This window comes from Lichenostomus cassidix, unplaced genomic scaffold (assembly GCF_008360975.1).
Source record: "Lichenostomus cassidix isolate B80296 unplaced genomic scaffold, HeHo_3.0 HiC_scaffold_33, whole genome shotgun sequence".
NCBI classification, from domain to species: domain Eukaryota; kingdom Metazoa; phylum Chordata; class Aves; order Passeriformes; family Meliphagidae; genus Lichenostomus; species Lichenostomus cassidix.
Window position 1 is genome coordinate 1,393,413 of NW_028147632.1, and position 24,095 is coordinate 1,417,507.

Here is a 24,095-nt window from a genome sequence, read left to right on the forward strand (position 1 = left end):
CACCTGTACAGGGGGGTTTGGGAAATCCCCGAGCCCCAAAATTCTGGAAAAAGAGGAATTTGAGCACAATGAGACCCTAAAAATCATGGAAAAAGAGGAAATGGGAACTCCCAGAGACCCAAAATCCTCAGTACAGGGGGGTTTGGGAAATCCCAGAGCCAAAAATCCTGGGAAAAAGAGGAGTTTGGTAAATTCCAGCACTGAAAATCCTGGGAATAATGTGGTTTGGGAACTCCCAGAGCCCAAAAATCACCTGTACAGGGGGGGTTGGGAAATCCCAGAGCCCTAAACTTTTGGGAACAGGGGGGTTTGCGAAATCCCAGTACCCCAAAAACCTGGAAAAAGAGGAATTTGAGTACCCTGAGCCTCTTAAAATCCTGGGAAAAGAGGAAGTGGGAACTCTCAGTTCCCCAAATCCTCAGTACAGGGGGGTTTGAGCAATCCCAGAGCCCCAAAATTGCGGGAATAGTTGGGTTTGGGAAATCCCAGAGCCCCAAAATGCTGGAAAAAGAGGATATGGGAACACCCAGTTCCCCAAATCCTGTGTACAGGGGGGTTTGGGACACACCCAGCCCCAAAAAATCCTGAGTACAGGGGGGTTTGGGAACTCCTAGAGCCCCAAAATCTCGGGTACGGGGGGGTTTGGGAAATGTCAGAACCCCAAAACCGTGGGAAAAGAGGAGTTTGGCCACTGCTGACCCCAAAAATATTGGGGAAAAAAAAGGGGAAAACCCTGAAAAAACAGGAAGCTGGGCCAACGCCCTTCCCAGAAAAATCCCCCAAAGCGGGTTGGACCTTCTGAATCTCCCCGATGCCCTTTTGCCATGGATCCAGGACACCCCAAATCCCAACGCCGCGGCTCCAGGACCCCCCAAAGCCCACCTTGGAGCCCCCAAAGGCCAGGCAGGGTCAGCGCCAGCAGCAGCAGCAGGCAGGGGCAGCTCCGTGCTCCATCCATGGCGCCTCGGGATGTGGCGACACTGGGAAGGGTCGCTGGTGGTCCCAGTGCAGCGGCGGCGAAGTGTGGGGAGTGGGAGTGGGGGCGCAGCGCCCCAAAAGCGGCGGAGCCAATGGGAGGGCGTGTGTGTTGTGTCGTCACCGGTTGCCGGGTAGAGCCTGTGCAAAACGGGCCCCAAACCGGCCCGGCCAATCGGAGCGCGTCCAAAACAACTGCGGCCAATGGCAGCGCGCCCAAAACCACGCCCAGGCAATGGGAGCGCGTCCCAAAACGGCGCCCGGCCAATCAGAGCGCGCGGGGCGGATGATCCCGCCCTGCTCCGGACTGGAGCTCCCAGTGCAGCGGCTGCTGCGGGGCTGGCGGCAGCTGCCCGGCGCTGGCCATGGGGCGAGTGGCGGCAGCTGGGGCCCTACTGGTGGCACTGGTGGTGCTGGGAGCCACCCCGGCTGCGGGCGCGGAGCTGTCGGGTGAGCGGGGGGAGCAGGGAATGCGATGGGAAAGGGGGAAAAGGGGAAAGAAAGGGGTTTGGGAGCCCAAAGTGGAGGGGGAGGAGGAGGGGAAGCCGAAAGGGAGAGCGGGAGGGGCTGAGGGTTGGGGGAAGGTGAGGAAGGGGTGGGAGAGGGTGGAGAAGTGGGGAAAAGGGGAGGGTGGGAGCCCAAAACTGAGCGGGAGGGGGAGGGGGATGGAGAAATTGTGGGTGAAAGGGTGGAAAAAGGGAAAAAAGAGGAATGGGACCCCAAAATTGAAGTAGGGAGTGGCTGCAAATGGCGGGGAGCGAGGATGTGAAAGGGGAAATAGGGAGAAGGGTGGGAAAGAGGAAGTGGGATCGCGGGCAGGAGGGTCCCATGGCGGCCGTGGGACACAGGGGGTGCGGAGTGGGGATCCGGGGTGACCCCCGGAGCTCTGGGATCGATGGAGGTGCTGGGGGAACCCCTGACCTGTGCCTTGCACACACAGGGGTCTTCCAGCAGATGTTTAAGGCCGAGTGTCTCTTCATTAACGGCACGGAGAAGGTGAGGCTCGTGGTGAGGACCATGTACAACCGGGTGGAGTTGAAGAGGTTCGACAGTGATGTGGGGAAATACGAGGGGTTCACCCCGTATGGGGAGAAATGGGCCCAGGACTTGAACAGGGACTCGAATCTACTGGAGTACACACGGACTGCAGTGGACTGGCTCTGCCGGCACAACTACAAGATCGTCACCCCGTTCAGCGTGGAGCGCAGAGGTGAGCGTGGGGCAGAGGTGTCCCCTCAGGCTCTGCCCTGGCAATGACCCTGCAGCCCCTCAAACCCTCCCTGGGAATCACCCAGAGCCCTCAGCCCTCTTTGGGCCAAACCAGGGGTTTCTTGTACTTCTCAGTGACTCCTGTAGCTCTCCTAGTCCCCCCCAGTCTCTCCCAGCCCCCCCAGCGCGTCCATTTCAGCCAAGCGTGAAGATGACGCTTCTCAGATAATTACAGTGCGCGTCTCTGATGACTCATCAGGCAGACAAGCAGAACCAAGTTCCCCGCGCTGGACTTAACTTCGCAGCGCCGCGGAATTCACTCCCAGTGCCTCCCAGTGCCACCACAGTCACCCTGAGTGCCACCATAGTCGATCCCAGTGCCACCATGGTCACTCCCAGTCCCTCTTATCCCATTCCCAATCCATTCCCAATGTATTCCCAGACATCCACCCTCTCTCCCTGTCCCTCCCAGTGCTCCCCAATCCACTCCCCTCTCTCCCAGTGTGCCCCCAGTCCCTCCCACTCCATTCCCAGTCCCTCTCAGTGCTAGCACAGTCACTCCCAGTCCCTCTAAAGCCAATCCCAGTTCATTCCCAGTCCACTCCCAGACCTCCATCCTCTCTCCCAGTGCCGTCCCAGTACGCCCTAATCCAATCCCCTCTATCCAAGTCCTTCCCCAGTCCCACTAATCGCAATTTCTGTACATTTCCAGTCCCTCCTACTGCATTGCCAGTCACTCCCAGTGCCTCCAACGTCCCTCCCAGTTTGTCTAATGCCAATCCCAGTCCATTCCCAGTGCACTCCCAGATTTCCATACTCCATTTCAGTGCCCTCCAATGCCCCCAATTCACACCCCTCTCTCCCAGTGCCCCCCCATTCCGTCCCCCTTCATTCCCAGTCCCTCCTACTCCATTCCCAGTCCCTCCCAGTACCACACCACCCCTCCCAGCTCTCTCCCAGCGCCCCCCCAGCTGATCCCAGTGTCTCCCCTCTCTCTCCCAGTGCCCCCCAGCGTGTCCATCTCGCTGGTGCCCTCGAGCTCCCAGCCCGAGCCCGGCCGCCTGCTGTGCTCCGTGATGGATTTCTACCCTGCGCAGGTGCAGCTGAGGTGGTTCCAGGGCCAGCAGGAGCTCTCGGAGCAAGTGATGACCACCGACCTGCTCCCCAACGGGGACTGGACCTACCAGCTGCTGGTGCTGCTGGAAACGCCCCCCCGGCGCGGGGTCACCTACACCTGCCAGGTGGAGCACGTCAGCCTGGAGCAGCCACTGAGGCGGCGCTGGGGTACGGCCAGAGCCCACAGTGCCGGGGGGAGCGGGGGAGGCACTGGGGGGGCTGGCAGGGGGATTGGGCTGTGCTGGGGGGAACTGGGAGGAAGGTGGAGAGAGGCTGGTTTATACTGGGAGAGGGGCTTGGGGGTGTGGGAGGGCTGGGAAGGGGTTGGAAGGATGTTGGGGAGGGTGGGATGAGGTTCTGGGGGTGCTGGTGGGCACTGGGAGGGAGTTTGGGGGTGCTGGGGAGAACTGGGAGGGAGCTGGAGTGAGGCTGGAGGGGCTGGAAGGAGATTGGGGATGGAAAAGCAAAGGTTGGAATGAGGTTGGTTGTGCTGGGAAGAGACTGGGAGGGACCTTGGTGAGTCCTGCTGGGGCTGGGAAGGGACTGGGAGAGGGTTTGGGGGTCCTGGGGCGGTGGGGGGCAACTGGGAGGCGTTGTGGGGTGCTGAGAGGGACGGGAGGGGCTTTGGTGTGTCCTGGGGAGGCTGGGAATGGATCGGGAGGAGGTTTCAGGGGCTTCTGGGTGGGCTGGGGGCGACTGGGAGGGTGCTTGGAGGGGCTTGGGGTGTCGGTGAGAGGTCTTTGGGGGTCCTGAGCCCTGCTGACCCCCCAGAGATGCCGCCGGACGCTGCCCGCAGCAAGATGCTGACGGGGATCGGGGGCTTCGTGTTGGGCTTCGTCTTCCTGGCGCTGGGGCTCGGCTTCTACCTGCGCAAGAAGGTGAGGGGGGGTCCCGGGGGTCGTGTCCCCCGTGCCCCGCAGCGGCTGTGCTTCCCCCGGGGCCCCCCAGCCCGGTGTCACCCCCTTTTCTCTGCCCACAGAGCTCCTGAGCCGCCGCCGGCCGCAGCCCCTCCCCGTGGCCTCGGGCCCGGCCGGGACCCCCCGCTCTCTCCCCGCGCTGATTTTGGGGGGTCGTGTGTCCCCCCAGCCCTGCTGTCACTCTGACCCCGCCCGGCTGCTCCCAGTGCTCCCAATAAAGCTTCCCAGTTGGCTCCGGTCGCGTTTCTTGGGGGGCACTGGGGAGGGACTTGGGGGGACCCCGCGGTGGGGCTGTGATTGGGGGGCAGACCTGACCCCGGGATGGATCGGGAATGGGGACACCCCTGTGTCCCCAAGTGTCACCGCGCTCTGGGGACCTTTGGGAGGCAGCTGAACCCCGACACGGCACACAGCGAACCCCAAAAAAGGCGCTGAGACCCCCTGAGCCCCCCAGAACCTCCAAACCCCATAGAAAAACAGGCCCGAAAAATAGCCCCGCGAAAATGAGCCAATAGGAGAAGGCGCTGAGCGATTCTGATCCAATCCGAGCTCGCGGCGCTGATGACTCTCCAGTTCCCAGGCAGACCCGCAGCGCCCAGCGCTCCCCACCCCAACCCCACCTGCGCCCCCCCTCGCCCCCAGCGCTTCCCGCCAGCCCAATTTGGGGAGGGGGCGCGTGGGGGGCGCCCAGGCCTGGCCCGGAGCCCCGCGCTGCCCCAGCCCGACCTGCCCCGGCTCCATCCCGGCTCCTCCCGCGGCATGCGACGGCGTGGGGAAAAGGGGGGGAAAGGGTGGGCGCTGGGCTTGGGGGGAGGAGGAGAAGGGATGGAGGAGGAGGAGGAGGGATGAGGAAGGAGCGGGAGAAAGGCCGGAGATCCGAGCAGGAGGCGGGAGGCGGGAGGAGGAAGGAGGAGGAGCCGCGGGAGGAGGAAGGAGGAGAGAGGAACAAGAGGAACCGGAAGAGGTTGGAGAGAGGAAGAGGAGGAGCAGCAGAAGCAGCGCGGAGCTCTTTGTCTGCCGCGGCCCCGGGAGCATCGGCGCCCCGCATGGCGCAGGTGAGGGGGAGGAGGAAGTCGCCCCAAATGTCTCGGGGGTCCCCGAGCGGCGTTTTTTCTGGGCGGGTGTTTGGAGCTCGCAGCTTGCGGGATTGAGCCCGAAATCTCGTTCAGGGTCGCTGGGAGGGTTTGATTGTGCGGGGGGAACGTTTGGATGCGGCGGAAGGGCAAAGCTGAGGCGGCAGTGGGGCTTTGGGGGATATTTTGGGGGCTGCAGGTGGGCACGGCCCGGTGTCGGGGTGGGAGGGGGACATGGGGCATGGGGTCCGGCCGGGAGAGCGGTGGAGGGGAAGGGCGGGAGCCCCGGAGTGGGGTGAGCGGAGAGGGGCGATGGCGGAGTTGGGGGAGCCCCGGCAGGCTGGAGAGGGGGGAGCGTGGCTAAGGGGGAAGCCTGGGATCCCTGGAAGCGCGGAGCAGAGAATGAGGGGAGAAGGGACCCCTGGGACCCCCAAAGCCCCCGGATCATCCCTAGGCGGGACCCTGGAAAATAGGGAAGCCCCGGAGGCACGGGAGCTGCATGAGTGCAGGGAAGGGAGACCCTGAGGAGGCCAAAGTGCAAAGAGCAGAGAGGGGGAAATGCTGTGAGGGTTTTGAGGTGAATGGTGGTGGTTTGGGGTTTTTATGGACACAAACCCCTGGGAGAGTTGCAGAGCTGGAGCTGGGCAGGAGGAACCCCCAGGGCAAGGCGCTGAGCCCTTGTTTTTCCCCCAAAGCAGGATTTGTCATTGCCAAGGCATGGCCGGATGGAGGAGGAGGAAAAGGCCCGAAGATGCAGCCGGAGCTCGGAGCTGGGGGAGAAGCCTGAGGGCAGAGAGAAGCCCCACAAGTGTGGGGAATGTGGGAAAAGGTTCAGGCGGAGATCTGATCTGATCAAACACCAGAGGATCCACACTGGGGAAAAGCCCTATGAGTGTGGGAAGTGTGGGAAGAGTTTCAGCCGGACGTCCAACCTGATGCAGCACCAGAGGATGCACTCAGGGGAAAAGCCCTACGAGTGTGGGGAGTGTGGGAAGAGCTTCAGCCACAGTTCCCACCTGATGCAGCACCAGGTGATCCACACTGGGGAAAAGCCCTACGAGTGTCCCGAGTGTGGGAAGAGCTTTGGATGGAAAACTGATCTCATTGTGCACCGCAGGATCCACACTGGGGAAAAACCCTATGAGTGTGGAAATTGTGGGAAGAGCTTCAGCCAGATGTCCAACCTGATGCAGCACCAGGTGATCCACACTGGGGAAAAGCCCTATGATTGCGTGGAATGTGGGAAGAGCTTCAGCAGAAGCTCCACCCTGATCAAGCACAAGAAGATCCACACTGGGGAGAGGCCCTATGAGTGTCCCACGTGTGGGAAGAGGTTTCAAACCACCTCCAATCTCCTCCGCCATGAGCGCATTCACACCCAGGAGAGGCCCTTCCGCTGCCCTGACTGTGGGAAGGGCTTCAAGCGAAACTCCACCCTCATCAGACACCGGCGCATCCACAGTGGGGAAAAGTCCTACGAGTGTCCTGAGTGTGGGAAGAGCTTCTCCAGGAGCTCTCACTTGACTCAGCACCAACGGAGGCACCAGTGAGGGAAGCCCTGCGAGTGTCCCGAGTGCAGAAAGAGCTTCATTGCTGCTCCAACTCCATCCCCAGTGGGAAGATCTGCAGTGGATGATCCCCAGTGATCCCCATTGGGCAGAATCCTGGTGACCCCCATTCCAGGTGATCCCTGTAATTTGAGAAGAAGGTTTTTTAAATGGTCAAATTTTCCTTCTTCTCCTCTTCTGAGTTTGTTAGCAATAAATTCAACTCACATATCCAATTCTGAGCCTGTTTTGTGCACAAAGGTGTTTGATGAGGGATCTCTTAGCCAGGTCCTTCTATCAGCTCAGGAAGCCTTGGTTCCATTTTCTCTCCCCATGGCGGCTGTGCAGGGCAGTGAGAGAGCAGCTCTGCTGGGTGCCTGGCATGGGGCCAGCGTCACCCCACTGCAATGTGCCATGGCCTCGTGTGGCCCTGTGCTCTGGAGCCAGCGCTGCTGTTGCTTTTTCCTTGCTGATGGTTTTCTCTTTTGCAGGAAAGGCTTGTGAAGTGCCCCCGCTGTCCCTGGCGTCCCCTGGGCGCCGGGAGCCGCGTCCCTTGGCCTGCTCCCCCTGGGCCGTTGCAGGGCGGCTGGCGGAGGCTGGGAGCTGCCGTGGGGGCCGTGGGGCTGCCCCGGGGGCTGCGTGCCGAGGCGGGGCCGGGAGGGGCGGAGAACTTGGTCGCTGTTTGCAGAGCAATGGCGCCTTGGGCCCGGGCCCGTTGCAGGGCTGTTCCTCATGTGCGGCTTTGGCCTCGGCCAGCCCGGGGGGCACTGAGAGCGCGGGGCTTGGGCTGTGCGTTGTGCAGAGCCCGCGCCTCGCTGCCCTTGGCTGGCTGTGCTGTCACTCGGGATTGTCCCAGCGCCATTGCTGCTCGGTGCCAGCGAGCGGGGACAAGGCCGGCGCCGGTGTCGCCCCCAGGCAGGCAGGCAGGCAGGGCTTTAGTGGGGCAGCAGCGGCGCCATGGTGGGAGCGTGTGTGCGGCCCGGGAGCGGCGGCAGCGGGCGGAGCCCAGGGAGGCGGCGGCGGAGCTCGGAGAGGCTGTCCCAGCGCAGGTGGGAGCCGCGCTGCCTTGTGCCGGGGCTCGGGGCTCGCTGCGGGCGGATGGAGGGGATGCAGGGGGCGGCAGGGGGGCTGTGGCGGCTTCCTTCTCCCCTCTCCCTCCCTCCCTCCCTCGCTGGCTGTGGCGCCGTGTTGCCGCTGGCCTGAGGCCGCTGAGGGAGCGGCTGCCCGCGGTCTCCTTGCCGCTGCTGCCTCGGCAGGAGGCGGTGCCGGAGCAGCGCTGGCTCGTCCCGCTCGCTGTCGGTAGCACAGAGGTGGCTGCGCTGTCGGCGGCAGTGTGCGGGAAAATCCGCGTGGCCAGAGGTTTGTGTGGCCGCAGGAGACAGAGGAGTCGTGTGAAAGTGACTTTAGGGATGGACAGAGGGAGAGGCCGTGGGCCATTTGCCATGGGGCTGTAAAACGCAGCCTCCTTTCTATGCTCGTTTCCCCGGCTGCGATTCATTGTCCCTTTGCCCTCTTGTCACCGTACCTGCGGGAAAAACAAAAACCTTTCAACAAGATTTTCAATGTTAGAGAGTCAAGGCGTTACTTTATTATCTGAGCAGGATGTTGTTCTGGCCAGGATGTACCACGGGAATCATCTCATCCAGAGCCCGGGTTTGTAGAGAGAATCGTTCTATGGCACATAAGTTTTGGAAGATTTTTTAGGTATTTTTTACACTCTAAACTCATAGCAGGGTTTTTGGTCAGTCTTAATTGGTTCCATGTTGTTCATTTTCTAATCTATGGTTTCCTATTGGATCCAGATTGCTTCTCTTCTGATGCTAATTAGGTTTTCCTTCTTATCTCTCTTTAGCCAGACAAGGTGTCTCCAAACAGCCAGGGGTGAGGTTTGGAGCTGATGTTCGTTAATGGCTGCTGATGGCCTTTTGTCTTTTGGGCTCCTCCTAGTCTGTAGTTATGTTGAGCTCATCAGACCTCACCTGGCAGAAAAATGTCCTGGAAAAAAATCTTAAAATTCCTTTTCCCTGGGTAAAAAACCAACCAAACAAACCCCTTGACAAAATTTATAGGAAATATTTAAACTGGTATATTTTCCAACACACTGTCTGAGGTACTTGGAAGGTACAGACTTCCCGATCCGCCCACTGCCTGTGTCCCTTAACATGCACCCCTAGTTTGTGTGACATTCGGTATTCGTGGCTCTGGGAAGTGTTTGTTCTGCTTGTGGAAGTTCAGGAATGGAGCAGGAGCTTGGCTGAGCAGCAGTCTGTGTCAATTAGTAACAATTCAAATTCACAAATTGGTTCTGGGACCTGATAGGAATTCTTAGGATTCCCAGGGGCTGCTCCATGCTGTTGTAGGATTTGTTCTAGTGGCCGTTTTAATTTTTTAAAATATTTTTTGAGGTGCACCCTCCTGACCTTATTGAGCACTTTTGTGTAATTAAATCATTCTATGTTTGGATTCCCAACTGATTTCCCTGAACTTGTTGTATGAAAAATCCCCAGTGGTTCATTACACTCTATAAAGCATCCACAGTGCTAGCACATGTTGGTGTGAGGAGAGACATGATTTTCCCCCACTCTTTTTAATGAAGTTTTCCCAACATTTTCCCATTTGCTCTTTTTTCTTTGCAGCTGAACCAGTTTGTGCTGCACAGTCAGATCTCCTCAGTCTGGGCTCTGCCCTGAGCTGTGCAAATTCCATCTGTGCAAGCAGGCAGAGCTCGGGCTGAGGGACAGAGGGAATTGGCCCAATTGCTCCCCCAGGCCACAAGGCCCTGGTCCATTGTCCAGCCTTTGCCCCAGGAGGGTTCATTTGCACTTCTAAAGCTCCTTCCTCTCGTGGCTGCCTGGAACCGAAGCTTCTCTGCCAGGGCAGCCATCGGGTGACTCACATGTGGCTCTGCCCCCCACAAGCTGCTTTGGGGTTTTTTCTTCATCAATATTGTATTAATTAGCTGCAGGAGGAGGAGGAGGTGGGATTTTGAAGAAGGAAGAGGAGGAGGAGGAGTGAGAGGAAGAGGAGTGTGAGGAAGAGTAGGGATAGAGGAGGAGGAGCAGGAAGAGGAGGCAGCCCAAGGTTCCAGCACTGCCTGTATCTGCAGCCCCCCACATGCAGCAGGGGACTGGGGAGGGGGATCCACGATTTTCACGGGGCCTAAATCATGATGTTTTTAAGGTTTATTGGGCTAAATGTTCATGCTTTGGGGTTTCTTTGGGAGTCAATCTTTATATCTTGAAGGGGCTTTTGGCTGAATCTTGATATTGTGGGAGTTTGGAGTCTGTTTCTTTATGTTTGTGGGATATTTGGGAATCTCGGTGGTTAGTGGTTTTTACAGCCACCAAACTGCCAGAGACTTGCAGAGCTGGAGCTGGGCAGGAGGAACCCCCAGGGCAAGGCGCTGAGCCCTTGTTTTTCCCCCAAAGCAGGATTTGTCATTGCCAAGGTGTGGCCGGATGGAGGAGGAGGAAAAGGCCCGGAGATGCAGCCGGAGCTCGGAGCTGGGGGAGAAGCCTGAGGGCAGAGAGAAAAAAGCTGCCAGGAGCTTCCTGAATGGAGGGAAAGGGGGGATGGGACCTTTAGAAGAGTTGAATTTGGTTTGATTCACCTGGAATTGGGTTTGATCCACCTGGAATTGGGTTTGATCCACCTGGAACTGGAATGGATTTACCTGAAATGGGGTTTTGTCGACCTGGAATTAGGTTGATTCATCCTGGAATTCGGTTGCATCCCACTGGAATTTGGTTTAATCGACCTGGAATTGGGTTGGATCCACCCGGAATTTGGTTGAATCTCTCAGGTATTTGCTTGATTCATCCTGCAGTTGGGTTGGGTCCAGCTGGAACTGGGTTTGATCCATCAGGAATTCAGTTGGATTTACCTCAAACAGGGTTTGATCCACCTGGAATTGGATTGGATTGAGCTGGAATTTAGTTTAATCTACCTGGAATTTGGTTGCATCCTCCTGGAATTGGGTTGGATCCACCTGGAACTGGATTGGATTCACCTGGAATTCCATTGGGTCAACCTCAAATTGGGTTAAATTCACCTGGAATGAGGTTGAATGCCCTTGGAATTCAGTTGGATTTACCTGGAATTGGGTTTGAGCCACCTGGAGTTGGATTTGATCCACCTGAGATTGGGTTGGATTTACCTGGAATTTGGTATAATCTGCCTAGAACTGGATTTGATCCACCAGGAATTGGGTTGAGTCCACCTGGAATTGGGTTTGAATGGTGTTGGTGCTGCAGTAGAGGCTGGAATTGCCCCAGGATCCTCCTGGAATCGAGTCAGACACACCTGGAATTGGGCTGAATTCCCCTGGAAATGGAGTTTTGGTCATATTCTGTCTGGATGATGGTGTGGGGCAATGGGAATGGGGAATTGTGGGGGGTGAGAGTATAAAAATCCTGGGAAAATGGGGATTTCCACCCAAAATTCTGGGAACCGGGAAGGTTGGGCACTGCCAGAGCCCCAAAATCCTGGGAAAAAGAGGAATTTGAGCATCCTGAGCCTTTCAGAATCCTAGGAAAAGAGGATATGGGAACACTCAGTTCCCCACATCCTCAGTACAGGGGGGTTTGGGAACTCCTAGAGCCCCAAAATTGCGGGATCAGGGGGGTTTGGGAAATCCCAGAACCCCAAAATAGTGGAAAAAGAGGACATGGGAACACCCAGATCCCAAAATCCTGGCTACAGGGGGGCTTTGGACACGCCCAGTCCCAAAAAATTGTGGATACAGCGAGGTTTGGAACTCCTAAAGCCCCAAAATCTCGGGTACAGGGGGGTTTGGGAACTGTCAGAACTCCAAAACCGTGGGAAAAGAGGAGTTTGACCACTGCTGACCCCAAAAAATGGGGAAAACCCAGAAAAAGGAGGAAGCTTGGCCAACGCCCTTCCCAAAAAAATCCCCAAAAAGGGGGTTGGACCTTCCGAATCTCCCCGATCCCCTTTTGCCATGGATCCAGGACACCCCAAATCCCAACGCCGCGGCTCCAGGTCCCCCCAAAGCCCACCTTGGAGCCCCCAAAGGCCAGGCAGGGTCAGCGCCAGCAGCAGCAGCAGGCAGGGGCAGCTCCGTGCTCCATCCATGGCGCCTCGGGATGTGGCGACACTGGGAAGGGTCGCTGGTGGTCCCAGTGCAGCGGCGGCGAAGTGGGGGGAGTGGGAGTGGGGGCGCAGCGCCCCAAAAGCGGCGGAGCCAATGGGAGGGCGTGTGTGTTGTGTCGTCACCGGTTGCCGGGTAGAGCCTGTGCAAAACGGGCCCCAAACCGGCCCGGCCAATCGGAGCGCGTCCAAAACAACTGCGGCCAATGGCAGCGCGCCCAAAACCACGCCCAGGCAATGGGAGCGCGTCCGAAAACGGCGCCCGGCCAATCAGAGCGCGCGGGGCGGATGATCCCGCCCTGCTCCGGACTGGAGCTCCCAGTGCAGCGGCTGCTGCGGGGCTGGCGGCAGCTGCCCGGCGCTGGCCATGGGGCGAGTGGCGGCAGCTGGGGCCCTACTGGTGGCACTGGTGGTGCTGGGAGCCACCCCGGCTGCGGGCGCGGAGCTGTCGGGTGAGCGGGGGGAGCAGGGAATGCGATGGGAAAGGGGGAAAAGGGGAAAGAAAAGGGTTTGGGAGCCCAAAGTGGAGGGGGAGGAGGAGGGGAAGCCGAAAGGGAGAGCGGGAGGGGCTGAGGGTTGGGGGAAGGTGAGGAAGGGGTGGGAGAGGGTGGGGAAGTGGGGAAAAGGGGAGGGTGGGAGCCCAAAACTCAGCGGGAGGGGGATGTGGGGGGGAAGAAATTTTGGGAAAAAAAGCGTGGAAATGCCAAGAAGAGGGAATGGGAACCCAAAACTGAAGTAGGGAGTGGCTGCAAATGGCGGGGAGTGAGGATGTGAAAGGGGAAATAGGGAGAAGGGTGGGAAAGAGGAGGTGGGAGCGCGGGCAGGAGGGTCCCATGGCGGCCGTGGGGCACAGGGGGTGCGGAGTGGGGATCCGGGGTGATCCCCGGAGCTCTGGGATCGATGGGGGTGCTGGGGGACCCCTGACCTGTGCCTTGCTCACACAGGGGTCTGCCAGGAGATGGGATACTGCGAGTGTCACTTCATTAACGGCACGGAGAAGGTGAGGTTCCTGCAGAGGTACATCTACAACCGGGTGGAGTACACGAGGTTCGACAGCGATGTGAGGAAATTCGTGGGGTTCACCCCGGATGGGGACAAATGGGCCAAGTACTGGAACAGCGACAAGGCAGGAATGGAGTACACACGGGCTCAGGTGGACAGGTACTGCCGGTACAACTACAAGGTGTTCACCCCGTTCCTGGTGGAGCGCAGAGGTGAGCGTGGGGCAGAGGTGTCCCCTCAGGCTCTGCCCTGGCAATGACCCTGCAGCCCCTCATACCCTCCCTGGGAATCACCCAGAGCCCTCAGCCCTCTTTCTGCCAAGCCAGGGGCTTCTTGTCCTTCTCGGCGGCTTCTGTGTCCCCCCCAGTCCCCCCCAGTCTCTCCCAGCCCCCCCAGCGCGTCCATTTCAGCCAAGCGTGAAGATGACGCTTCTCACCCAATCAGAGCGCGAGTCTCTGATGACTCTTCAGTTGCCAGGCAGACAAGCAGCGCCGAGTTCTCCGCGCTGGACTTAGCCTCGCAGTGCCGCGGAGTTCATTCCCAGTTCCTCCCAGTGCCACCACAGTCACCCTGAGTGCCACCATAGTCGATCCTAGTGCCACCATGGTCACTCCCAGTCCCTCTTATCCCATTCCCAATGTATTCCCAGACATCCACCCTCTCTCCCTGTCCCTCCCAGTGCTCCTCAATCCACTCCCCTCTCTCCCAGTGTGCCCCCAGTCCCTCCCACTCCATTCCCAGTCCCTCCCAGTGCTAGCACAGTCACTCCCAGTCCCTCGAAAGCCAATCCCAGTTCATTCCCAGTCCACTCCCAGACCTCCATCCTCTCTCCCAGCGCCGTCCCAGTACGCCCTAATCCAATCCCCTCTATCCAAGTCCTTCCCCAGTCCCACTAATCGCAATTCCTGTACATTTCCAGTCCCTCCCACTGCATTGCCAGTCACTCCCAGTGCCTCCAACGTCCCTCCCAGTCTGTCTAATGCCAATCCCAGTCCATTCCCAGTGCACTCCCAGATTTCCATACTCCATTTCAGTGCCCTCCAATGCCCCCAATTCACACCCCTCTCTTTCAGTGCCCCCCCATTCCCTCCCCCTGCATTCCCAGTCCTTCCTACTCCATTCCCAGTCCCTCCCAGTACTACACCACCCCTCCCAGCTCTCTCCCAGCGCCCCCCCAGCTGATCCCAGTGTCTCCCCTCTCTCTCCCAGTGCCCCCCAGCGTGTCCATCTCGCTGGTGCCCTCGAGCGCCCAGCCCGAGCCCGGCCGCCTGCTGTGCTCCGTGATGGATTTCTACCCTGCGCAGGTGCAGGTGAGGTGGTTCCAGGGCCAGCAGGAGCTCTCGGGGCAAGTGATGACCACCGACCTGCTCCCCAACGGGGACTGGACCTACCAGCTGCTGGTGCTGCTGGAAACGCCCCCCCGGCGCGGGGTCACCTACACCTGCCAGGTGGAGCACGTCAGCCTGGAGCAGCCCCTGAGGCGGCACTGGGGTACGGCCAGAGCCCACAGCGCCGGGGGGAGCGGGGGAGGCACTGGGGGGGCTGGCAGGGGGATTGGGCTGTGCTGGGGGGAACTGGGAGGGAGGTGGAGAGAGGCTGGTTTCTAGTGGGAGAGGGGCTTGGGGGTGTGGGAGGGCTGGGAAGGGGTTGGAAGGATGTTGGGAAGGGTGGGATGAGATTCTGGGGGTGCTGGTGGGCACTGGGAGGGAGTTTGGGAGTGCTGGGGGGAACTGGGAGGGAGTTGGAGTGAGGCTGGAGGGGCTGGAAGGAGATTGGGGATGGAAAAGCAAAGGTTGGAAGGAGGTTGGTTGTGCTGGGAAGAGACTGGGAGGGACCTTGTTGAGTTCTGGTGGGGCTGGGAAGGGACTGGGAGAGGGTTTGGGGGTCCTGGGGCGGTGGGGGGCAACTGGGAGGGGTTGTGGGGTGCTGAGAGGGACGGGAGGGGCTTTGGTGTGTCCTGGGGAGGCTGGGAATGGATCGGGAGGAGGTTTCAGGGGCTCCTGGGTGGGCTGGAGGCGACTGGGAGGGTGCTTGTAGGGGCTTGGGGTGTCGGTGAGAGGTTTTTGGGGGTCCTGAGCCCTGCTGACCCCCCAGAGATGCCGCCGGACGCTGCCCGCAGCAAGATGCTGACGGGGATCGGGGGCTTCGTGTTGGGCTTCGTCTTCCTGGCGCTGGGGCTCGGCTTCTACCTGCGCAAGAAGGTGAGGGGGGTCCCGGGGGTCGTGTCCCCCCTGCCCCGGAGCGGCTGTGCTCCCCCCGGGGCCCCCCAGCCCGGTGTCACCCCCTTTTCTCTGCCCACAGAGCTCCTGAGCCGCCGCCGGCCGCAGCCCCTCCCCGTGGCCTCGGGCCCGGCCGGGACCCCCCGCTCTGTCCCCGCGCTGATTTTGGGGGATCGTGTGTCCCCCCAGCCCTGCTGTCACTCTGACCCCGCCCGGCTGCTCCCAGTGCTCCCAATAAAGCTTCCCAGTTGGCTCCGGTCGCGTTTCTTGGGGAGCACTGGGGAGGGACTTGGGGGGACCCCGCGGTGGGGCTGTGACTGGGGGGCAGACCTGAACCCGGGATGGATCGGGAATGGGGACCCCCGCGTGTCCCCAAGTGTCACCCCGCTCTGGGGGCCTTGGGAGGCAGCTGAACCCCGACACGGCACCCAGCGAACCCCAAAAAAGGCGCTGAGACCCCCTGAGCCGCCCAGAACCTCCAAACCCCATAGAAAAACAGCCCCGAAAAATAGCCCCGCGAAAATGAGCCAATGGGAGAAGGCGCTGAGCGATTCTGATCCAATCCGAGCTCGCGGCGCTGATGACTCTCCAGTTCCCAGGCAGACCCGCAGCGCCCAGCGCTCCCCACCCCAACCCCACCTGCGCCCCCCCCTCGCCCCCAGCGCTTCCCGCCAGCCCAAGTTGGGGAGGGGGCGCGTGGGGGGCGCCCAGGCCTGGCCCGGAGCCCAGCGCTGCCCCAGCCCGCCCTGCCCCGGCTCCATCCCGGCTCCTCCCGCGGCATGCGACGGCGGGGGGAAAAGGGGGGGAAAGGGTGGGCGCTGGGCTTGGGGGGAGGAGGAGAAGGGATGGAGGAGGAGGAGGAGGGATGAGGAAGGAGCGGGAGAAAGGCCGGAGATCCGAGCAGGAGGAGGAGGCGGGAGGAGGAAGGAGGAGGAGCCGCGGGAGGAAGGAGGAGGAGCCGCGGGAGGAAGGAGGAGGAGAGAGGAAGAGGAGGAGCAGGAAGAGGTTGGAGAGAGGAAGAGGAGGAGCAGCAGAAGCCGCGCGGAGCTCTTTGTCTGCCGCGGCCCCGGGAGCATCGGCGCCCCGCACGCCGCAGGTGAGGGGGAGGAGGAAGTCGCCCCAAATGTCTCGGGGGTCCCCGAGCGGCGTTTTTTCTGGGCAGGTGTTTGGAGCTCGCAGCTTGCGGGATTGAGCCCCAAATCTCGTTCAGGGTCGCTGGGAGGGTTTGATTGTGCGGGGGGAACGTTTGGATGTGGCGGAAGGGCAAAGCTGAGGCGGCAGTGGGGCTTTGGGGGATATTTTGGGGGCTGCAGGTGGGCACGGCCCGGTGTCGGGGTGGGAGGGGGACATGGGGCATGGGGTCCGGCCGGGAGAGCGGTGGAGGGGAAGGGCGGGAGCCCCGGAGTGGGGTGAGCGGAGAGGGGCGATGGCGGAGCTGGGGGAGCCCCGGCAGGCTGGAGAGGGGGGAGCGTGGCTAAGGGGGAAGCCTGGGATCCCTGGAAGCGCGGAGCAGAGAATGAGGGGAGAAGGGACCCCTGGGAGCCCCAAAGCCCCCGGATCATCCCTAAGCGGGACCCTGGAAAATAGGGAAGCCCGGGAGCCACGGGAGCCCCATGAGTGCAGGGAAGGGAGAGCCTGAGGAGGCCAAAGTGCAAGGAGCAGAGAGGGGGAAGTGCTGTGAGGGTTTTGAGGTGAATGATGGTGGTTTGGGGATTTTATGGACACAAAAGCCTGGGAGAGTTGCAGAGCTGGAGCTGGGCAGGAGGAACCCCCAGGGCAAGGCGCTGAGCCCTTGTTTTTCCCCCAAAGCAGGATTTGTCATTGCCAAGGCGTGGCCAGATGGAGGAGGAGGAAAAGGCCCGGAGATGCAGCCGGAGCTCGGAGCTGGGGGAGAAGCCTGAGGGCAGAGAGAAGCCCCACAAGTGTGGGGAATGTGGGAAAAGCTTCATGCGGAGATCTGAGCTTATCCGGCACCAGAGGATCCACACTGGGGAAAAGCCCTATGAGTGTGGGAAGTGTGGGAAGAGCTTCAGCCTGATGTCCAACCTGATGCAGCACCAGGTGATCCACACTGGGGAAAAGCCCTATGATTGTGGGGAATGTGGGAAAAGCTTCACCCACAGCTCCACCCTGATCCAGCACAAGAAGATCCATACCGGGGAGAGGCCCTATGAGTGTGGGAAGTGTGGGAAGAGGTTTCACACCAGCTCCAATCTCCTCGTCCATGAGCGCATTCACACCCAGGAGAGGCCCTTCCGCTGCCCTGACTGCGGGAAGGGCTTCAAGCGAAACTCCACCCTCATCACCCACCGGCGCATCCACACTGGGGAAAAGCCGTATGAGTGTGGAAAATGTGGGAAGAGCTTCTCAGTCATGTCTAACTTGGCTCAGCACCAACGGAAGCACCAGTGAGGGAAGCCCTGCGAGTGTCCCGAGTGCAGGAAGAGCTTCATTGCTGCTCCAACTCCATCCCCAGTGGGAAGATCTGCAGTGGATGATCCCCAGTGATCCCAGCTGTGCAGAGCCCTGGTGATCCGTGCTGCTGGTGATCCGTGTGGCAAAGACACCTGGCTGGTGGCTCCACACCCTCCTGGCTCCCCGTGGGCACCTGGATGAAGGCAGGGCCAGGAATGTCCATGGGAATTCCTGGGGACATCAGAAATCCCCTGGGGAGAGCGGATTTGTTGACTTTCCACCCCAGAAAATCTCACCTTTTGTGTTCAGTTATATCATCTCTTGGCATGAGGCAACACTGGATGGCCTTGGAGATCTTTTGCAACCTCATTGATTCCATGATTGTGATTTTCTCTCACCCAGTGGCATCTTTCACAGCCAAATGGTTCTGCATTGGGGCAAAGAGCAGGATTTTGGGGTGGAAACCTCCAAAAATGTTCTTCCCTTCTACCCAACCACGTGGATCCTCAGCGGGCACAGACATGTAAATCCTTTTCTTTCAGGTTTGGTCTTGTTTTCATTTCAATCCTTCAAAACACCTGAATTTGGGGTAAAAATGAAGATATTGAGGTGAGACATGGGTGGGACATTGGGGTCACAGCTGTTATGATCCAAACATTAAGGTTCTTTGGAAATACATCTGCCCGAATTAAGGTGCAAACGAGACCACATGCCAGTCAGTAGTGTAAGTTTTATTTGATAGTAAATATGAGAGAAAGAGGGAGGAAAAGAGAGGAAAAGAGAAGTAGGAAAAGAGGTGAGGGGGACAGAAAGAGGGAGAAAGAAAACATCACCATCCGTGGATCCCAACGATGTCACATTGATCTTCTCCAGCTGCTCTTCTCAGTGGTGGTTTTCCCCCCAAAAAGCACAGAGTGCCAAGGGTTAATATACACTCAGGCCAGGTGACAATGTCCAGCATGTCCCCCCGGGGCAGGGGACAGTCTCTAGCAGCAGACTCTGCTTGCATCACCTGCACTGCTGTGGTGCAAGGCCTGGCATTTGGGGGTCTGTGATGGATTGTGACTCCCCTCAGCTCCTCTCACGTCAAAGTCCCGATTTGATGTCGAACTGCTCCAGCAGCGTGCGGTGGAGATTTTTGGGGGTTCTGTGCCGTTTTGGGGGATTTTTGTGTCCTTCTTGGGGTTTCTGGGTCATTTTTGGGGGGGTTCTGGGTCACCTTTTGGGGTTTCTGTCTCACTTTTGGGTGTTTGTCATGTCATTTTTGGGGTTTTTTTTATCATTTTGGGGGTTTCTGTGTCATTTTTAGGGGTTTCTTTGTCGTTTTTTGGGGTTCTGTGTCACTTTTGGGATTTCTCTTCCATTTTTGGGGTTTTCTCTGCCGTTTTTGGGGTCTCACTGTCCCATTGGAGGTTTCCCATCGCCACTTTTTGAGTCTCCATGTCACTTTTTGAGGTTTCTGTGTCACTTTTGGGGTTTTTTTTCTGCAATTTTTGGGGTTTCAGTGTCGTTTTTTGGGGTTTCTGTGTCACTTTGTGGTGGGGTTGGGGGTTCCACAGCTGGGCAGTTTGTGTAAACCTGGCTTCTGCTGATGCCTGATGGGTTTTTGTCCTTTTTCATTGTACTTTTATACTCTTTTTATATCCTTTTTACCCTTTCCCCTTCCTGTACCTTTTACTCTCTGTATCTCAGCCCCACATGTTTATAACCCTTGTGCTCCAGCCTCGTTCAGAATTCTTTGGAGAAGACGAAACAATCTCCACAATTTCAAGAGCATGAGGCACCAGCCTTGAAAGAGCTTTATCACTGGGACATGTTTCTGTAAACTAATTTGTAACTTTTTTTTGGGGGGGAGGTAATTTGAATAAGGGGGCAATGACTTCATTTGTTAGGTTTCTCATTGGGGAATTTTAGATAGGGATGTTAATCAGTGAAGTCCATAAATTGCAAACCCGTGATATTGTCGCTCTCTTTCCGTCGTGGTGCACCTGGGATCCTATTAAACCAAGGGAATACCCTTTTCCTACACTGCGGGGTCTGTGCTCAATCTTTCCCAGCATTTTAGGCATCACAGTGAGCTGTGCTCTGCCCCCACCCCAAACTCAGCCAGGGATGATTCTCAGAGCAGCTGGTGGCTTTGGATTTGTGTGTGCATTCCTTTCCCTCAGCCTGAGATGAGTGAACAATAGGTTTCCCTTTATGGGATCTCAGCAGTTTGACTCTCAGTCCAAAGTCCCAGTCAGGTATCTTCAGGGAGGGTTTTTGATTGTAGCTTCTTTGTACACTTTTTGTTACAATGAGCAAAACTTTGTATCAATGTTTGAGGTGTGAAATATTTCAGTGTCTGATAACAGCCATGGTGGGACATTGGGGACACAGCCATGGTGGGACACTGGGGACACAGCCAGGGTGGGACATTGGGGACACAGCCATGGTGGGACACTGGGGACCCAGCCAGGGAGGGGAAAGGCAGGCAGAGCTGTCCCCTGTCCAAAACTGCACCCCAAAAATCCCCAAATTCAGGGATTTCTCCCAGAAAAAAGCTGTCAGGAGCTGCCTGAATGGAGGGAAAGGGGCGATGGGACATTTAAAAGAGTTGAATTGGGTTTGACACCCCTGGAATTGGGTTTGGTCCTCCTGGAACTGGATTGGATTGACAGGGAATTGGGTTGGATTTACCTGGAATTTGGTTTGATCCACCTGGAACTGGATTTGGTTTACCTGGAATGGGGTTGAATCGACCTGGAATTGGGTTTGGTCCACCTGGAATTTGTTTTGACTCACCTGGAGTTGGGTTTGATCAATCTGGAATTCAGTTGGATTTACCTGGAATTGGGTGGGATTTATGTGGAATTCGGTTTTATCCACCTGAAAAAAACTGGACTTCCCTGGAATTTGGTTGACTCGACCTAGAATTGGGTTAGATCCACCTGGAATTGGGTTTGACCCACCTGGAGTTGGATTTGATGCATCTGGAATTGGGTTTTATCTACCTGGAATTAGATTGAATGCCCCTGGAATTTGCTTTAATCTCCCTGTAATTGGGTTGGACCAACCTTGAGTTGGATTTGACTCACCTGGAATTGGGTTGAGTCCACCTGGAATTGGGTTTGAATGGTGTTGGTGCTGCAGTAGAGGCTGGAATTGCCCCAGGATCCTCCTGGAATCGAGTCAGACACAGCTGGAATTGGGCTGAATTCCCCTGGAAATGGAGTTTTGGTTATATTCTGTCTGGATGATGGTGTGGGGCAATGGGAATGGGGAATTGGGGGGGTGAGAGTATAAAAATCCTGGAAAATGGGGATTTCCCCCCAAAATCCTGGGAACAGAGGGGTTTGGGCAATGCCAGAGCCCCAAAATCCTGGGGAAAAGAGGAATTTGAGCATCCTGAGCCACTCAAAATCCTGGAAAAAGAGGAAGTGGGAACTCCAAGTCCCTCAAATCTTCAGTACCAGTGGGGTTTGCAATTCCCAGAGTCCCAAAATTCCAGAAATGGATGATTTGGGAAATTCTAGAGCCCCAAAATCCTGAGAACAGGGGGGTTTGGGAGATCCCAGAGCCCCAAAACCGTGGGAAAAGAGGAGTTTGTCCACTGCTGACCCTGAAAATTGCAGAAAAGGGGGTAAAACCCTGAAAAAACAGGAAGCTGGGCCAACGCCGTTCCCAAAAATCCCCAAAAAGGGGGATGGACCTTCTGAATCTCCCGATCCCCTTTTGCCATGGATCCAGGACACCCCAAATCCCAACGCCGCGGCTCCAGGACCCCCCAAAGCCCACCTTGGAGCCCCCAAAGGCCAGGCAGGGTCAGCGCCAGCAGCAGCAGCAGGCAGGGGCAGCTCCGTGCTCCATCCATGGCGCCTCGGGATGTGGCGACACTGGGAAGGGTCAGTGGTGGTCACCATAGTCCATCCTAGTGCCACCATGGTCACTCCCAGTCCCTCTTATCCCATTCCCAATGTATTCCCAGACATCCACCCTCTCTCCCAGTCCCTCCCAGTGCTAGCACAGTCACTCCCAGTCCCTCTAAAGCCAATCCCAGTTCATTCCCAGTCCACTCCCAGACCTCCATCCTCTCTCCCAGCGCCGTCCCAGTACGCCCTAATCCAATCCCCTCTATCCAAGTCCTTCCCCAGTCCCACTAATCGCAATTCCTGTACATTTCCAGTCCCTCCCACTGCATTGCCAGTCACTCCCAGTGCCTCCAACGTCCCTCCCAGTTTGTCTAATGCCAATCCCAGTCCATTCCCAGTGCACTCCCAGATTTCCATACTCCATTTCAGTGCCCTGCAATGCCCCCAATTCACACCCCTCTCTCCCAGTGCCCCCCCATTCCCTCCCCCTTCATTCCCAGTCCCTCCCAGTACCACACCACCCCTCCCAGCTCTCTCCCAGCGCCCCCCCAGCTGATCCCAGTGTCTCCCCTCTCTCTCCCAGTGCCCCCCAGCGTGTCCATCTCGCTGGTGCCCTCGAGCTCCCAGCCCGAGCCCGGCCGCCTGCTGTGCTCCGTGATGGATTTCTACCCTGCGCAGGTGCAGGTGAGGTGGTTCCAGGGCCAGCAGGAGCTCTCGGAGCAAGTGATGACCACCGACCTGCTCCCCAACGGGGACTGGACCTACCAGCTGCTGGTGCTGCTGGAAACGCCCCCCCGGCGCGGGGTCACCTACACCTGCCAGGTGGAGCACGTCAGCCTGGAGCAGCCCCTGAGGCGGCACTGGGGTACGGCCAGAGCCCACAGCGCCGGGGGGAGCGGGGGAGGCACTGGGGAGGCTGGCAGGGGGATTGGGCTGTGCTGGGGGGAACTGGGAGGGAGGTGGAGAGAGGCTGGTTTATACTGGGAGAGGGGCTTGGGGGTGTGGGAGGGCTGGGAAGGGGTTGGAAGGATGTTGGGGAGGGTGGGATGAGGTTCTGGGGGTGCTGGTGGGCACTGGGAGGGAGTTTGGGGGTGCTGGGGGGCACTGGGAGGGAGTTTGGGGGTGCTGGGGGGAACTGGGAGGGAGTTGGAGTGAGGCTGGAGGGGCTGGAAGGAGATTGGGGATGGAAAAGCAAAGGTTGGAATGAGGTTGGTTGTGCTGGGAAGACACTGGGAGGGACCTTGGTGAGTCCTGCTGGGGCTGGGAAGGGACTGGGAGAGGGTTTGGGGGTCCTGGGGCGGTGGGGGGCAACTGGGAGGGGTTGTGGGGTGCTGAGAGGGACGGGAGGGGCTTTGGTGTGTCCTGGGGAGGCTGGGAATGGATCGGGAGGAGGTTTCAGGGGCTTCTGGGTGGGCTGGGGGCGACTGGGAGGGTGCTTGGAGGGGCTTGGGGTGTCGGTGAGAGGTTTTTGGGGGTCCTGAGCCCTGCTGACCCCCCAGAGATGCCGCTGGACGCTGCCCGCAGCAAGATGCTGACGGGGATCGGGGGCTTCGTGTTGGGCTTCGTCTTCCTGGCGCTGGGGCTCGGCTTCTACCTGCGCAAGAAGGTGAGGGGGGGTCCCGGGGGTCGTGTCCCCCCTGCCCCGGAGCGGCTGTGCTCCCCCCGGGGCCCCCCAGCCCGGTGTCACCCCTTTTCTCTGCCCACAGAGCTCCTGAGCCGCCGCCGGCCGCAGCCCCTCCCCGTGGCCTCGGGCCCGGCCGGGACCCCCCGCTCTGTCCCGGCGCTGATTTTGGGGGGTCGTGTGTCCCCCCAGCCCTGCTGTCACTCTGATCGCGCCCGGCTGCTCCCAGTGCTCCCAGTAAAGCTTCCCAGTTGGCTCCGGTCGCGTTTCTTGGGGGGCACTGGGGAGGGACTTGGGGGGACCCCGCGGTGGGGCTGTGACTGGGGGGCAGACCTGACCCCGGGATGGATCGGGAATGGGGACCCCCGTGTGTCCCCAAGTGTCACCCCGCTCTGGGGGCCTTGGGAGGCAGCTGAACCCCGACACGGCACACAGCGACCCCCAAAAAAGGCGCTGAGACCCCCTGAGCCCCCCAGAACCTCCAAACCCCATAGAAAAACAGCCCCGAAAAATAGCCCCGCGAAAATGAGCCAATGGGAGAAGGCGCTGAGCGATTCTGATCCAATCCGAGCTCGCGGCGCTGATGACTCTCCAGTTCCCAGGCAGACCCGCAGCGCCCAGCGCTCCCCACCCCAACCCCACCTGCGCCCCCCCTCGCCCCCAGCGCTTCCCCCCAGCCCAATTTGGGGAGGGGGCGCGTGGGGGGCGCCCAGGCCTGGCCCGGAGCCCAGCGCTGCCCCAGCCCGACCTGCCCCGGCTCCATCCCGGCTCCTCCCGCGGCATGCGACGGCTTGGGGAAAAGGGGGGGAAAGGGTGGGCGCTGGGCTTGGGGGGAGGAGGAGAAGGGATGGAGGAGGAGGAGGAGGGATGAGGAAGGAGCGGCAGAAAGGCCGGAGATCCGAGCAGGAGGAGGCGGGAGGAGGAAGGAGGAGGAGCCGCGGGAGGAGGAAGAAGGAAAGAGGAAGAGGAGGAACCGGAAGAGGTTGGAGAGAGGAAGAGGAGGAGCAGGAAGAGGTTGGAGAGAGGAAGAGGAGGAGCAGC

The 24,095-nt window shown here is 59.1% G+C and overlaps 5 protein-coding genes and 1 pseudogene across 7 annotated transcripts in view; all 6 read left to right on the plus strand.

Annotated features, from left to right (window-relative positions):
- LOC146421380 (uncharacterized) overlaps window positions 1–24,095 on the plus strand; it is a 162,934-nt gene that overhangs the window by 17,778 nt on the left and 121,061 nt on the right. The gene's annotated exons all lie outside the window — the stretch shown is intronic.
- LOC146421382 (uncharacterized) overlaps window positions 1–24,095 on the plus strand; it is a 167,982-nt pseudogene that overhangs the window by 6,032 nt on the left and 137,855 nt on the right. The gene's annotated exons all lie outside the window — the stretch shown is intronic.
- On the plus strand, window positions 1,282–4,450 carry LOC146421383 (class II histocompatibility antigen, B-L beta chain-like). Its single transcript, XM_085047548.1, has 5 exons — window positions 1,282–1,425; window positions 1,916–2,185; window positions 3,187–3,468; window positions 4,072–4,178; window positions 4,280–4,450. Exons 1-5 carry the CDS (start codon window positions 1,341–1,343, stop codon window positions 4,286–4,288), a joined length of 753 nt encoding a protein of 250 aa, XP_084903674.1. The 5' UTR covers window positions 1,282–1,340; the 3' UTR covers window positions 4,289–4,450.
- Window positions 5,181–24,095, plus strand: part of LOC146421384 (uncharacterized) — a 59,757-nt gene continuing 40,842 nt past the window's right edge. Inside the window, exon 1 of the mRNA XM_085047117.1 lies at window positions 5,181–5,272. Coding sequence (XP_084903243.1) covers window positions 5,264–5,272 — 9 coding nt within the window. The 5' untranslated portion in view covers window positions 5,181–5,263. The remainder of the gene's footprint in view (window positions 5,273–24,095) is intronic.
- Window positions 6,215–7,073, plus strand: LOC146421385 (uncharacterized). Its single transcript, XM_085047505.1, has one exon. The coding sequence runs from the start codon at window positions 6,226–6,228 to the stop codon at window positions 6,838–6,840; it is 615 nt and encodes a 204-aa protein (XP_084903631.1). The 5' UTR covers window positions 6,215–6,225; the 3' UTR covers window positions 6,841–7,073.
- Window positions 12,257–23,204, plus strand: LOC146421386 (class II histocompatibility antigen, B-L beta chain-like). Of its 2 annotated transcripts, none has more exons than XM_085047480.1 (5): window positions 12,257–12,398; window positions 12,891–13,160; window positions 22,017–22,298; window positions 22,933–23,039; window positions 23,140–23,204. In XM_085047480.1, exons 1-5 carry the CDS (start codon window positions 12,314–12,316, stop codon window positions 23,146–23,148), a joined length of 753 nt encoding a protein of 250 aa, XP_084903606.1. In that variant the 5' UTR covers window positions 12,257–12,313; the 3' UTR covers window positions 23,149–23,204. The 2 variants fall into 2 exon arrangements, with proteins under 2 accessions (XP_084903606.1, XP_084903607.1); XM_085047481.1 differs by lacking the exons at window positions 22,017–22,298; window positions 22,933–23,039; window positions 23,140–23,204 and adding exons at window positions 14,158–14,439; window positions 15,043–15,149; window positions 15,250–15,420.

What these genes read in the sequence shown, in the direction of transcription:
- LOC146421386 (XM_085047480.1), top strand. Translation starts at nt 12,314, where the DNA reads ATGGGGCGAGTGGCGGCAGCTGGGGCCCTACTGGTGGCACTGGTGGTG. An exon ending in TGCGGGCGCGGAGCTGTCGG is followed by an intron (nt 12,399 to 12,890) that starts GTGAGCGGGGGG and finishes TTGCTCACACAG; the next exon opens with GGGTCTGCCAGGAGATGGGA. An exon ending in GTTCCTGGTGGAGCGCAGAG is followed by an intron (nt 13,161 to 22,016) that starts GTGAGCGTGGGG and finishes TCTCTCTCCCAG; the next exon opens with TGCCCCCCAGCGTGTCCATC.
- LOC146421385 (XM_085047505.1), top strand. Translation starts at nt 6,226, where the DNA reads ATGCAGCACCAGAGGATGCACTCAGGGGAAAAGCCCTACGAGTGTGGG.
- LOC146421383 (XM_085047548.1), top strand. Translation starts at nt 1,341, where the DNA reads ATGGGGCGAGTGGCGGCAGCTGGGGCCCTACTGGTGGCACTGGTGGTG. An exon ending in TGCGGGCGCGGAGCTGTCGG is followed by an intron (nt 1,426 to 1,915) that starts GTGAGCGGGGGG and finishes TTGCACACACAG; the next exon opens with GGGTCTTCCAGCAGATGTTT. An exon ending in GCCACTGAGGCGGCGCTGGG is followed by an intron (nt 3,469 to 4,071) that starts GTACGGCCAGAG and finishes CTGACCCCCCAG; the next exon opens with AGATGCCGCCGGACGCTGCC.